We start from the raw sequence: 13,929 nt of genomic DNA, 5'->3' as shown, positions 1-13,929 counted from the left end.
TGAAGGCTCAAGAGTTTCATCAAGCTATTTCATCAGCACATGTAGTGCAACCAAAAGTGGAAAAAACACTTAAAAGGCCTTTTACAGCATCATGGAACCTCGCAAGCAAAGGATACCACTCTCAGGCTACAGCCGCAACCAAACGCTGGACTGCATCACACAAATACTCTACAAGAGTCTCAGAATGTTTTCACAGACTCAACAACTGCATAAATCAGGTCGGTAGCTACACAGGAACACCAGGCTTCAATCTGCACAGAACACTTCACCTGTGAAAAGCACAGTTGACCCAGATGCAATTTGGGGAATCATGCCAAGGCAGAATGAAATCGCCACAATGCTTGTGCAACAACACGTTTCAACTACTTAACCACAAACAGACATTACCTCATGTGATCCATTGTATCTTGTTCTCCATTGTATTTCCTTTATTGGGACTTTTGAACATTTTGTTGAAGGGGGGACCAGTAGTTTTCAGGACTGTTTCTGTTTTCTGGAACAATACACCAGGGGGCAGCCCAGAGAGCTGGTACGAAGCTGCCTACATATGACACCACAACAAGGTGTCAGAGAGCAAAAGGTCTCTTGAAAGAACACTTTTGCAATGAACACAGAATAGCAACAGCCTATGTGGACAAATCAATTGGATGGCCTGCTGTTAAAGCAGAGGATGTTCATGTGCGTTAGGAATTAGCACTGTTCCTAAGAGGGTCAGTTATCAGGTAATCACCATTTTTTTGTTCAGTTATAATATATTTAAATCTCTCCAGTCATAATGATCAGTGAAATGATGGCTATTAACAAAGGAAAACTCAATGCTGGCAGGCAGCGCTGCAGCAGCAACGTTGTGTGGACACCACACAAGTGTGAGCTGTCACAGTTCAGCGAGAAAGCTGTCACACTCAGGTACAGGTAAGCGGTGTGGCCCAGTTCTTATAGGAAGTAGATATGAGCCAGTAATAGGTATTAGGTCTCGGCCTGTTCGTTAGATGTTTTGTGTTGCGTTTGTACGTCCTGTTTTATTTTGTTAATTACCTGTTCTCTGTTGTTTCTACTTCCTACCCCCAGGTGTTCCCAATCTGTTCGTTAGTGTCCTCACCTGTGTCTCGTTCCCTCTCACTTCTTGGTGTGTATATAGAGTCTGTTTTGTTTGTCTCTCGTTGCCAGTTTGTCTTCGTACTTCGATGTCAAGAGTTCCAGCATTAGTACCGTCTTCCTGTTTCCCAAGCGTTTGATTCCCCGGCTTCCTCGACTTTGTTTCCGTGACTCGATTCTGCCCTTGCTTGATCCTTGTCTGCTGTGCTGTTACGCTGAGTATCTGCCCGTGTACCAAACCTGTTTCCGTAACCCGACTCTGCTCCTGGATTACCCCTTGATACTTTGTATGTTCAACTGTCTATGCGTGTACCATAGCAACTGCAAAGTTTTCAGTAAAGACCAGTTCCATTCAACATTTATCTGTGTCGTGTAATTGAATCCCACCTCCCTTCTGTCTTGATCGTACCGTTACAATAGGTTATGGTTATTTTGTCTTTGTTTTAAAACAGTTTTACTCAAGGCTATTTTATCTAACGGAAACCCGTATCAATCAAATCAAGAGGCTTGTCGTACACAGTACCCAAGATGCCAAAGCAGCCCATAACATCTACGGAGTTGTCCTTGAATTCAATTTCTCAAAGGGAGAACATTTCATTCCTAAAAGGACTCTGTTTTGGATGCTTGAAGGCTGGCCACATGAGCTTGGAATGCAGAAGTCATCTGACCTGTGACTAATGTAATCGAAAACACCCGACTATTCTGCAATAAAGCGAACAAATCACAGGAGACAGTCAGTGTACTTGTGGTTGTACTTATGTTGTGCCAGTACAATTAAAAATCTAAGAAAAAAAGATAAGGTGCTGCAGATCAGGGTACATAGGGTAATTGAAGCGTAACAATTTCCGCATCCTGACAGCACTCATTTCACTGGGAGGAAATCCAGCAGCAGCGGCACTGCTCCTCACAGTGAGGAGAGGAGAGTGGAATAGAGGACACACGCTGTGAATTCCTTATAGTGACGGTAGATCGCTATCAGTGTTGATATCCAGTCAAAATGACGGATAGCCATGAGATTTTTCAATCATTATTTGAAAAGCATGTCAATGATGGGAAAATATTCAGGTAATGCAACTTCTGACTCTGATCTCTGACTTATTTTTCAGAAAATGTTTAATTTGTTTTCTTTTTTCCTCCCTCTAACATGGCAATCAACCAATCATAACTCAGGATTTTGGAGCGGCAGGTGGGTGGTAGTGAGGGTGCCCCTACCCTCCTTTCCCTTGGCACGCCCCTGTTAGACCGTAAGAGTGAGATCCACCATTTCAGCCCGGAAGTTTGGTCATTTGTTTATCCCTTGACAGATGGGTGTAATTTTAATTATGAAGTAATATTACACGGTTTGAACTCCGGGCCACGTTGTTAAACTGTCAGTCTGTGAAGAATCTCAGTTGAAAGTTGACTTCCTGGACAGTCACCGCTGCTTGTGGAGGACTTGAGTGAGAGCTGTCCAGCTATCCTGGCTAGCGGTGGGCTAATACCAGAGAAGGACAACAACATTACAGCTGTAGCTAAGATAGTAAACAAGCCACTACTTTCAGTGAGAAGACGAGAAGCGCATCTATCGGACGGATATGTGTTGCCGTTAGATAACATGTCGAATCAGCTCCAGCCGGCTTTCCCGATCCAACAGCTGCCTAATCTGAACTCTGCTCCTTTCCCACAATGTTTTGTGAAACCTTTTAACAACCCTCTTCAAATCAAAAGGAATGTAATAACAGTCGATTACAGTGTAACAAGTCAGGTGCTCGGGATGGGGATAAATGGCAGAGTGTTGGAAATATTCCACAAAGAGAGTGGAGAAAAGTTTGCACTAAAGGTAAACATAGCCTACTGTTATCTTAATCATGTTACTGAATTGTATTATAATATAGATTGCTCGTGTCTCTACATCTGTTAACCAGAAATAAAGTAATTTTGCTCTTCTTTTCCCCCAAATTGTTGCTATTTAATATAAATATGAAATCTATAGGCCTTGTGTTATATTGTTATTATTATACTGTCTAGTTAAGATAGCGGAGCATGTTATCTGTCTCGAATAGGCCTATTATAAATGGTAGCATTGTGGGAAAGATATTTGATATTGATTTGAGTTATGGAGCAAGACATGTGTTTGTGTTTGAGTCATTCAGATGGATGTTTTTGTTTGCAGCTCAGGATGTGTCACAAGTGGTGAGCACCGTTTTGGCATTTGAACCAGACATGTGGAATGTGGTTCAAAAGATGTTCATGTTGTGTGCATGGTTTCTAAATGTTGCTGATATGGATTTCTATAGTTGGAAATATATATATATATACAAGTATATGCGTATATATGTATATATGTATATATAAATATGTAAAAATCAATCAACCAATGCACAACCTCAGGAGGCATCATATATTTGTACAATTTGTCAGAAGGATAAAACACAATAACTATTCTTAGCCCAATAGCGTATTTGGTTCTTATCTGGTCCTTTGGGCTTAGGTGTGTTACTTATTATCTTAATTTCCATGATTACATGTTTTCTTAGAAACCTCTAAAACCTGTTTTACATGATTGATTTGTGTGCCATAAATGGGATCAAAGCCTGGCTAATGATGAGTATCGTGCAATGACGTTGTTCGTCCACATTGTCACATTCTCAAAGGAAGTTCAGTCAAGGGTGAGCCCAGGATGTGTCAAGCCCAGCCAGTTGAAAGTTATCAAATCCCTCTCTGTTATGTTTGATAAGAAATCTGCTTTGCGTACATTGTTTTTTCTTTCCTCTCCTCAAGACTGTATGTTTTCACATTCTTAATCTCAGTTTAAGCTAGTAGAGAGAGAGATCAAAAAAATATGTTACCTAACTGTAGTCCTCTGGATCAATTAGTCACTCCTAAGGCATGTGTGATGCATATCTAACTATAGGGTACCTGTTGTGATTTGTGCATTTTGAGTGACAGGCAGTATTTAGAGCTAGAGTTGAGCACTGCCAAAGTTCATGCGGGGGGTAACTGTTGACATCAGATATGAGTTATAGATTTCTTTTAACATGGGAACAGGTCAATTTAGGGGTTTGTACACAACCTTTGGTTTTGTGAGGGTCTAATTTCTGTTCCACAGTTTGTAAATGATATATTGTACAGCAGCGAGGGCCTCTGGCCTACAATTTTGAGGTGCCTGTTTTGAAAGAGGAGTGTTGACTTTTCCTATCCAAACGCTGCCCACCAGAAAGAGAGAGGGGAACATGCCTGTGTCTAAAAGTAGCCTCATGCGAGAGGCCCGAGATAGCTGAGAGATTATGGTGTCTGATGGGGTACACAAGGTGTCATTCAGAAAGCACATGCTCAGCTTTCATTAGGCAGTGAAGGAGTTTTGAAATGGGTAAACAGAATGGAGAAACTAGCAAACTATGTTCCAGACCTACAGTCTGTTCTATACAAGTGTGTGATTGTTATTTGCAGAGACGCATATTTGCGTAGACTTCAGTTACTAAATTTTTTGATGAGAATCAAACGTCCGCTTCCACGTTTCTGTGCCTTCTAATTTGCATTCTTCAGATATGATTTCTTGCTAGAGATACACCAGTTATATGGTATTTTTTATTGAAAAGAAAAACACTTGTTTAGTGTGTTAGTTAGGTTCAGTGCAGTTTGTTTAGACACCTTTTTGCTAGAGTTTGACGTAAAGTAGACCGACAAGAAGTGCCAGTGTCCAAAGCATAAAGATGTAGTTTAACATCCAGTAAAATATATCTTCCAAGTCTGATTCTTTAAACCATCATCTTCTACAGCTACACCCTGTTAGATCTTGATTAAGTAGTGCACTAACATTTCTGAGGTTTAGTGAAAGCAGTTTATCTCAGGTTTTATTATGATATACAGTGTAAGAGTCAGACTAATCCTGTCAAGATAATGTACAATAGTAAATCACATTTTGAGGTCCTCGGTAAGAGTTTGATAAAGGAGACTCTAAACCAGACAAATATGTGTAGTGAAATATCACAGAGGAATGCAACTGGAGTTCAGATGACTTATGATGATACATTATGTCTTCAGTAGTAAAGGTATTCCGATTGTTCTACACCCAAAATCGCAAAATTGTCCACATCCATTGAAACACCTCTCTCTGTACATACGGTGGTTATACATATCTCCACATACATCAATGGGTGTTAGCTATCATAAAAAGTAGATTGTTAAATGTCAAGATTAAAATGTGTTTTATATATTAAAATTAAATTAAATATAAATTAAGTATAAATTATCTTCTCCCAATGAATTGCCCAGAACCTAGTATGCTCTCTAACCCACAACAGCTAAGTTTAAAGGAGAAGCAGCAGACTAATAGACTACACCACCCACTGACGATGGTGAGGTGGCACATCTCAGCTACAGCTAATTATTATTTTAATTTTGTCAGAATGTCAGAAAATAGTGATCAATTTCCATTATAATTCATTATAATATTATAATACATTTTTTATATTTTGTCCAACCAACAGTCCAAAACTCAAAGATGTTAAGTCTACCACCATCTACCACAAAGAAAAGGATTAAATCTGCTTAAACAATGACAAATCGCCAATCAAAATAGTTCCCGATTACTTTTACGTCATTAATTTTCCATCGATTTATCGACAAAGCAGCTCTTTTTGCAACTGAGGCAAAGCCTTCCTGTGATAAAAGTATCTTTACAGGTTTGGGGTCTGATCCCCATAGTTTTAAAAACAACTCCCTATAATTGTATTTAATTCAGCTAAAAACAAACAAAAATATGAACCTATATAACCCAAAGCAGGGTCACACGACTGCGTTGAAACTAATTTCTTGTCACACTTCGGGATTTGTTCATTCCTCTGCTGTGTGTGTTTCAGATGCTGCAGGATTGTCCAGAGGCCAGGCGGGAGGTTGAGCTCCACTGGAGGGTGTCAACTTGCCCCTACATTGTACCCATCATAGATGTTTATGAGAATCTTTACCATGGCAGGAAGTGTCTCCTCATCGTGATGGAGTGGTGTGTTCTTCTGCACACAAACACACACACATGCAAACACACACAATTAGAGCCAATAATGTATGTGTGGTCTTAAGAAGTGACACATGTTGACTAAATTAGATTTCCTTCTTTGAATGGCTCCTGGCAGTTGAGGCTTGTATTTCTGCTCTGTGTGCTGGAGGAGTCAGCTTTGTTAATGCTCACCCACTGAGGTGAGTTTCCAGAAGACTTCAGGGAACAAAGTAATAAAAAGCAGACAGAGGCTGCTTTGTCTCGAATATAATAAGGCAGGTGTCTGTCAGCCTGATGTACAGCCATCTCGAATGTTACGAAAGAACACATTTTTTCTCAAAGCTGCATGGGATATGATTAAGGTGGTGTCATAATTGAAACCTGACCGTGAACAAGAAAAGTGACTAAAGATGACTGAGTGGTAAATGGTCACATCTGTGTGTATGTTTCCAGTTTCCAGCTTTTTAGATTTTGATCAAGAGCTTTTTACTTACATTTCCTTCACCCTTTTATTTCATTCTTGAGGAATCATGAGGGCATGAACTCATGTTCAATGATGTCGACTTGATGTCAAACTGATCTTCGCTCACTTGAATAAAAGAATAACTAGATGAGCCTCGTTTATCCTTACATGAATATATACGTTTATTACAACACAAATCTGGCCAGATTACATTCACTCAGCCTTATACAATGTATCCCACGTCATACGGTATCACATATAATCACAAAACTATCTTGTGTGACCCTTGGTCCTGACTTTACCATGGGAGTCAGAAACATTTACAAGGTCTTAGCCTTAAGACGTCCAGAGCAAAGCCTCCCAACATAAAGCATGCCAAGAGTGAAGGATTTAGAAAGGCGTCTTTACATGTATTACCACGAAAGCAACTTTTCTACAACAGTTCACTCAGGTTGCACAAAGGCTGTTTAAGGGCTACTATGTAACCATCTGCTGTCACGTGTGTGACCATCTTGGGTGAACCAGGTGGAATTGTTTTTCATTAAGAGTACAGATTACAGATTCATTTTACGGTACTTTCTTCATTTTTCGGTTTTTGTTTTCAGCATGGATGGAGGTGAATTGTTCAGTCATATCCAAGACAGAGGGAATCATGCACATGCATTTACAGAAAGAGGTAAAGGATTATTATTTCTCAAGCAAGTTAAAGTTACAATCCTTTATATTTCAGTCCTGGTTGATTTGGCGCCACAGCAAGTGTGGTTTATTACCACAGGTCACTGGATTCTGGCGGCAACAAATCCTCCTTGAGAAGCTATTTTGTCAGGAATACAGAAGTAAAACAACTGGTGTGTCTGTTTACAGGGCAGCCAAACATACTTACAGTATGTTGTTTTGATAAAGAAGTCAATCAATAATGAGCGAAAACTGCAAGTGGTTTTCCATACAACAGCAAAGCAAAGAGTTGGTCCCCTTGCTCTCATTGTTCAGTTATCTCCCTGCGATGTTTAAAGCTCATTTGCTGACAAAAAGAAGGCTTAAAATGCCAAAGATTCTCTGGTTGCAGCTGCTTAAATGTCAGGATTTGCTGTTGCTCATCATTTATGGTATTTAACTTAAAAACCGTCACATTACAAGCAAATCTAAATATATCACATTGCTCTCTTTAAAATATAATGAACATTTTACCTTTTTTCTGACATTTTATAGACAAAAGATTAATTGAGTAATCAAGAAAATCAGTGGCACCGGATTATATGCATGTCTTGTTTCCTGTCAAGGCAATTTGAATCCTGCACAAGAATAGTGAACTCTTACTACTTGCAATGGTAAATACTTTGTAAAGAGGTCATTACAGAATGTAAATATATGTGCTATTCCTAAAAATAAAAAAAAGCCAACCACAAAATACAATCAAAAACAGGCTTTGTTTTAATGAAAATGTAAAAGGATTATAACTTTAACAATGTCAAAATGTGTTGCTGAATGTCTAATTTAATCTGCATCTCTGTGTTTGAATTCCATCATGTCCATTTCATCTCTCTTCACTTTCTTTTTTACTCAGAGGCCTCTGACATCATGAAAAGTATAGGAGAAGCCATTAATTTCTTGCATTCCATCAACATTGCTCACAGAGACATCAAGGTAATCTTCACTGCATGTATTTGAGTCAAAACTTGCAGCAGTGGACTGTTTTTATTGAACGTAACATGAGATAAGTAAAATCGGTGAGTCAAATTGTTATTTGTGCTTTTAGGCTACTGCCAATTTAACAAGAGCTAATTATTAAGAACAATCAGGAGAAAACAAGATGGCACATGGAAATTTAAGAATTTAACAATGAATGTTGGCTGAAATAGGACGATTGGACAGCACCTAATGGAAAATGGGACCTCTCAATTGTTTTATTTATTATATTAATAAATATATTTAGTTATTCTACTCTGAAATCAATTTAATAATTGTACTGTTATTTCCACTTACAATATGTCTCTATTTATTGTATCTTAGCTATTTTAGCCAATGTTTAGATTGATTGAATAAATGCTTAGGGACCATTTATTAGTTAGTTATTTTTTTCTATTTGGAAGCCACTAGACCACCACCACACCATGTTAGTAAACATTTATTTTAATACTATCTGCTTAGTGTCTGTGCTTCTATTCAGGATGTCCCATTTCACATATCGCCAGTCTGTCTTATGATTGTACTTGTATTTTAACAGTTGGTAAATAAACTGAGTTGATTGAGGGTGCAGACCAGGGGAAGCTCGGGCTGGTAGCTGTGAACCAGGAACTGAGGCTAGGGCAAGGGAAGTTTGGGGCCGAGGTAGGCAGGTCGGGAGTGGGATCTGAGATAGCTGAGTCGAGCAGCACTTCAGGGCAAGTAAGCAGAGCTGACCCGACGAGGGCCAAGACACAGGGAGTCAGAGCAAGCGGAACTGCAGGGGAGAGGGGGAAAACATTAGGCTTTAGGCGAGATAACAGGCAACGACAGGATAACTAGATGTATGCAGGCTTTGAGTTTTGTTTTACTCAAATGAAAAGTGTGCCTATAAATACAATTTATTATTATTATTTATTATGCGCAATGCCAGTTGAGTGGAGTCACCAGATGAGATGTTAAAGATTACTTAATTTATATGGCATGCTTGCTTTTAGTTGTGTAACGACTGGGGGAATAATAGGGAAGAGCAGGGGTCACCAACCTTTTTGATACTGAGAGCTACTTCAAGGGTACTGAATAATATGAAGGGCTACTTGTTTGATAGAAACCTCCTGAATAACATAGTTGCACCTTTTAATGATATTATCATTAATAATCATAATAAATATTAATATGTGAAGAGACTAATCACATATTAATGTTAATTATTCCTCACAATGATTATTAACAATTATTTACCATGGTAGGAAACTGGTAGGAACATGTTTTCAATCTATTTTAACATTTGATAGTCAGAGTTATCACATCTGATATTTTTGTAAATATATTTATTGACAGTTTTATATGAATGAGAACATTTGTAGCATTTTGTTCAAAATCACACCAGTTATATTTTAGCACAAAGTATCACTTCTGTAAAAAGTGTACATTAACAGTTACATTACATTAACTGTCACATCTTCAAATGATAACTTTGTAACATCGGAGAGAGTGGAGATCACATCGGCATCTTTCTTCTCGTCTTAGAACAGTGTTTTCAATAACATCATTGCACCTTTCAAGACCTCTCCGTCCGAAGAGGCTTTCTTGTTCTTTATTAAAAATGAAGCTTCCGATGCTTTCTGTGACTTGTTCACCGGCCTCGTGAGAAGAGATGCTGCTGCCCAAAGCTGCTTTAACTTAGTATTCCATTGCATGGCACATTTTTGATAAGAAAAGTTATTTACTTGCAAGGTAGGCAGAAAATACTCAAAGGCAGGAAGTGAATGTAACTTAAATGAGAGGATAGGTGAGTATATCAAAAATAAAACAGGAAACAATGAATACATTGCAGAAACTTAAACTAAGGTTCAGTGCGGGACATTACAAGTTGACAAGAACTGAGGTCGAGACAGAGATGAGAATAACATGCGACAGATGTCCCTGAACAGAGTAAACTGCAGGGTATGCCTGCTTTTGTCACCAGCTGAACTTCAAAATGAGAGAACTGAGCATACAATAAGTTTATTTGCAAGCCTCCTCTGCTTCATCAATGGACTTCTGCTTCTGGAGATTAAAGACCAAACTGAACATTTCAACTAAATTTGTGTACATTTGCTATTTGTTTTAATTCTATATTTTCTTTTCTTGTGGTTGATGACCAGCGATCTGAATTCTGTTCTCCAGACGCTTGATTGCTGTTGCTGTCTCTTTCAGCCGGAGAACCTGCTGTACACCTCCAAAAGGCCAGATGCCCTCCTCAAGCTGACGGATTTTGGGTTTGCCAAAGAAATCACCACCTTAAACTCTTTAGCAACTCCATGTTTTACCCCCTACTACGTTGGTAAGACGGCACAACACGGGATCTACATGTGAAAGTAACTGTATAAGATTGAAGACCCACTAGAGGCTTTGTTCATGCAGACAAACGGAATTGCAGCTGTGAACATGCATTTTTGTTTTAATGAATGTCTTGTTGAACTGTGCGAGTACCTGTAAACTGAGACCTCCTGATATCCTTATATCAACAGCGACAACTGTGTCAGCAGAGTAATTTCATTTTGGTGTCTGCAAATAAAACAATCTGTGGAAAAGCCTTACATGTCTTTCGACAGCACAGGACATGCTATTTGAAATACAATGTACAACATTATGACATTTTATTCACACTGTCAATTAATTACTTGTTAATAACCAGATTTTGAATCATCACGCTTTTGACATGTGCTTTTTAAAAGGTAGAAGTCTCTTTGTTAAATGCTTTCCTTTAGGGGTTTGCTTCCTGTGGTGTGATGTGGGTTATGAGAACGTACATCCCGTAAACTTATTGGAAAATCCTTTAAACACTACCTAAATTACATGTGTTTGTTTTTGCAGTCATCTGTCTTTAATGTAGAATTATCAAAGGCATTTAATGTGAAACAGAAGTGACCCCTTCAATTCAAATTTCTCTTGACACTGTGGCAGCTCCAGAAGTTCTTGGTCCAGAGAAGTATGACAGATCCTGTGACATGTGGTCTCTGGGTGTCATTATGTATATTCTGTAAGTCTATCAGTGTGATGTGTTTTCATCTTGCAATAACACATCGTTCACTTTGAAGCTTCTCTAAATTGTTGCTTTTCATTACATGATCCATCATATTCATTTTATACTGTATAATATATGAAGAGTAAAGTCTAGACCTAGACCTGAACTTGTAAATATAAATAAAATTGATTTGTCATCAAGCTTTTTCTTCTGTCTTACACGCAGACTTTGTGGATATCCTCCCTTTTTCTCACATCATGGTCTGGCAATATCCCCAGGAATGAAAAGACGGATCCGTAATGGACAATATGAGTTCCCCAACCCAGAGTGGTGCGATGTGTCTGAGGAAGGTGAGAGTTTTGCATGTCGGAAATTGTAATGGGTGCAACTTTGTCACGCTAAATGCTCCTTCCCTTTCTGTTTTACTTTGTGTTTCCCCTGGGAAGACACGCCATACTTTCTTTCTCAATTACCAGCCCTCTCCCTTTTATCACAAGTAATGACACCATTACTGACCAGGTGATCTTTGGTCTTGACATGATAAACAGTATAAACAGAATATTCTCCTTTTTTTCAGTAACTATCAGTTATGATATTATTCTGTGGCTCCAATACAAAAGCTAAGCAATTATACATTGCAGAGGCATTCTGATGTTATATTCCTTATTTAACTTTCATATAAATGGTGTCATAAAATGTCATTTTTAAAAACTGTAAATTTTTGCATTTTAGTGGTGGACAGATATGAGAATTTAATGATGATAATGATTTCCTGTTTCAGCCAAGCAGCTAATCTGCCATTTACTGAAAACCGAGCCCACCCAGAGAATGAACATCACCAAGTTCATAAACCATCCCTGGATTAATGTGAGCAGCTCTCTGTAGGCTTGAATCTGTTTGAGCAACTGCTGCGTTTGAGAGATGTTTGTGAAATTTGGTGGACACTTATCCATATTCTCTCACCAATGCAGCAGTCAGTGGAGGTCCCGCAAACGCCTCTTCACACCAGCCGCGTGCTGCACGAGGAACAAGATGTCTGGGAGAAGGTTAAGGTAAGTTTTGGTGCGCTTCACGTGTCACTTTGTTGCCGCTTCTTTAGACACAGAAACCGCTCTTGATTTGTTTTTATCTATTGAAAAATCAGGAGTGGGTTGAGCATACCTACCTGATTGTTTCTCTTCACAATAAAATTCATATAATAGTAACTTAAAACTGTATGTGTTTATTGTGCATACTGGTTTCATATTGGTTGTGTTTGATAAAAGTAATATTGCTATTTTTATTATCAGGAGGAAATGACAAATGCCCTACAAACCATGAGAGTGGACTATGATCAAATTAAAATCAAAACCATCGAAGACTCTACAAATCCTCTACTCTTGAAGAGAAGAAAGAAAAGTAAAAACTCAACCACACAACCTCCAGGCTAGTGAAATAAAGACGTTTTAAGAGGTATTCAGTTTCACACAAACACACATGCATACGATTTAGTAGGGGAAAGCTAGCAATAAGATCTTTACGAAGAATGTTTTATTGGCAAGTGGCTCTCATACGTTTTCTATGTTTTTACCAGTTTTAAATTCTTTCCTCAAATGGTTTTATTTTAATACAACAACGCCCCTAGACCTTTTGGTAAATGTGCTTTAAGGACTTTTGAGCTCTCTATGCACTGAAAAGGTATTCTGTGTGTACACTAAGGGTTATTCATAAATCGTCTCACTAGAGTAAACTACAATCTATTGTGCGTCTTATGTGTTGTATATTAGGACCGTTTTTATATTTCTGATGTACATATTTTAGTGAGCTTTGTTTGGCGTCAATTGACCGTTTTCAGTTTGTTTTCTGTCTCTTTTCTTTTAGACTGACTTTTTGGCTTGAGGGTGTTATTGAGATAGTTTGCCAGCATCATTCATATGTTACTATTGAATGTCCGTTACCAGAAACCATAACTTTTGTTTGGTATGCTGACATGGTGTTCGAAGTATTTCTCCTTACCACTACATAAGAGTTTTCTTTCCAAATTGTGGTTGTGCGGTATGTAACACTTATTCGCCAAATGTAGGAATATTCAAGCTTGCTATGCTCATGAGACGGGTGATAATTTTATTGATAAAACTGTGATGCCAACTGGCGCTTTTGTAGCAATAATTTCCCCGAAAGCAGTCATATAAAAGTAGTTGCATGAGATCTGTTGTGTGAGGCGTTGTAAGAAAAGTTGACGGCAGTAAACCTTTGGATGGTGTTGAGATACAGTGAGTTACAGTAAAAAATGTTACACATCATTATTATTATGTCTGTCTTTCACTATGGATTAAATATCTTGATATTCTCTGTGGTTTTGCGTGGTTTTTGATCGGTTAGCCTTTCACCGTTAGCATGTCAAATAAATGTTCAGCAGATCGATTGCTTCTAAGAAATAAAGGATGTTTTTGCTGGCATATTAATCGAATTAATAAATCAAATCATATTAAATTAGTGTGCCTTGGAATTTCAAACAGAATGAATTGGTGACTGGAGAAGTTATTAAAGAGTTGTTCAGGACTGCTGCATTTTGTCACATGTCTCTTGCACAAGTCACCATGACGTTTCAGAAAAAACAGCTGCAAAATGTATAATGATGAACACATTTCTTGTTGTGGCTATGTAACAATAATCAGGGAGTAACTTCTCCTGAATTAAACATAATGTTCCTTTTAATGTCCATTACATTTTTCACATGTGGAC

The 13,929-nt window shown here is 38.3% G+C and overlaps 1 protein-coding gene across 3 annotated transcripts; it reads left to right on the top strand.

The window, feature by feature from the left end:
- Positions 1 to 594: 594 nt before the first annotated feature.
- Positions 595 to 13,536, top strand: LOC115011375 (MAP kinase-activated protein kinase 2-like). 3 transcript variants are annotated; one of them, XM_029436514.1, is made up of 10 exons: positions 595 to 722; positions 5,937 to 6,076; positions 7,139 to 7,209; positions 8,098 to 8,177; positions 10,395 to 10,521; positions 11,145 to 11,220; positions 11,431 to 11,555; positions 11,987 to 12,072; positions 12,177 to 12,257; positions 12,495 to 13,536. In XM_029436514.1, exons 2-10 carry the CDS (start codon positions 5,937 to 5,939, stop codon positions 12,633 to 12,635), a joined length of 927 nt encoding a protein of 308 aa, XP_029292374.1. In that variant the 5' UTR covers positions 595 to 722; the 3' UTR covers positions 12,636 to 13,536. The 3 variants fall into 3 exon arrangements, with proteins under 3 accessions (XP_029292374.1, XP_029292373.1, XP_029292372.1); XM_029436513.1 differs by lacking the exon at positions 595 to 722 and adding an exon at positions 2,344 to 2,914 and having other exon boundaries at positions 12,180 to 12,257; XM_029436512.1 differs by lacking the exon at positions 595 to 722 and adding an exon at positions 2,344 to 2,914.
- The last annotated feature ends 393 nt before the right edge of the window (positions 13,537 to 13,929 follow it).

Source organism: Cottoperca gobio, chromosome 7 (assembly GCF_900634415.1).
Source record: "Cottoperca gobio chromosome 7, fCotGob3.1, whole genome shotgun sequence".
Classification (NCBI taxonomy): Eukaryota; Metazoa; Chordata; class Actinopteri; order Perciformes; family Bovichtidae; genus Cottoperca; species Cottoperca gobio.
Note: the sequence above shows the minus strand (reverse complement) of the source record. Positions and strands in the feature narration are given on the sequence as shown.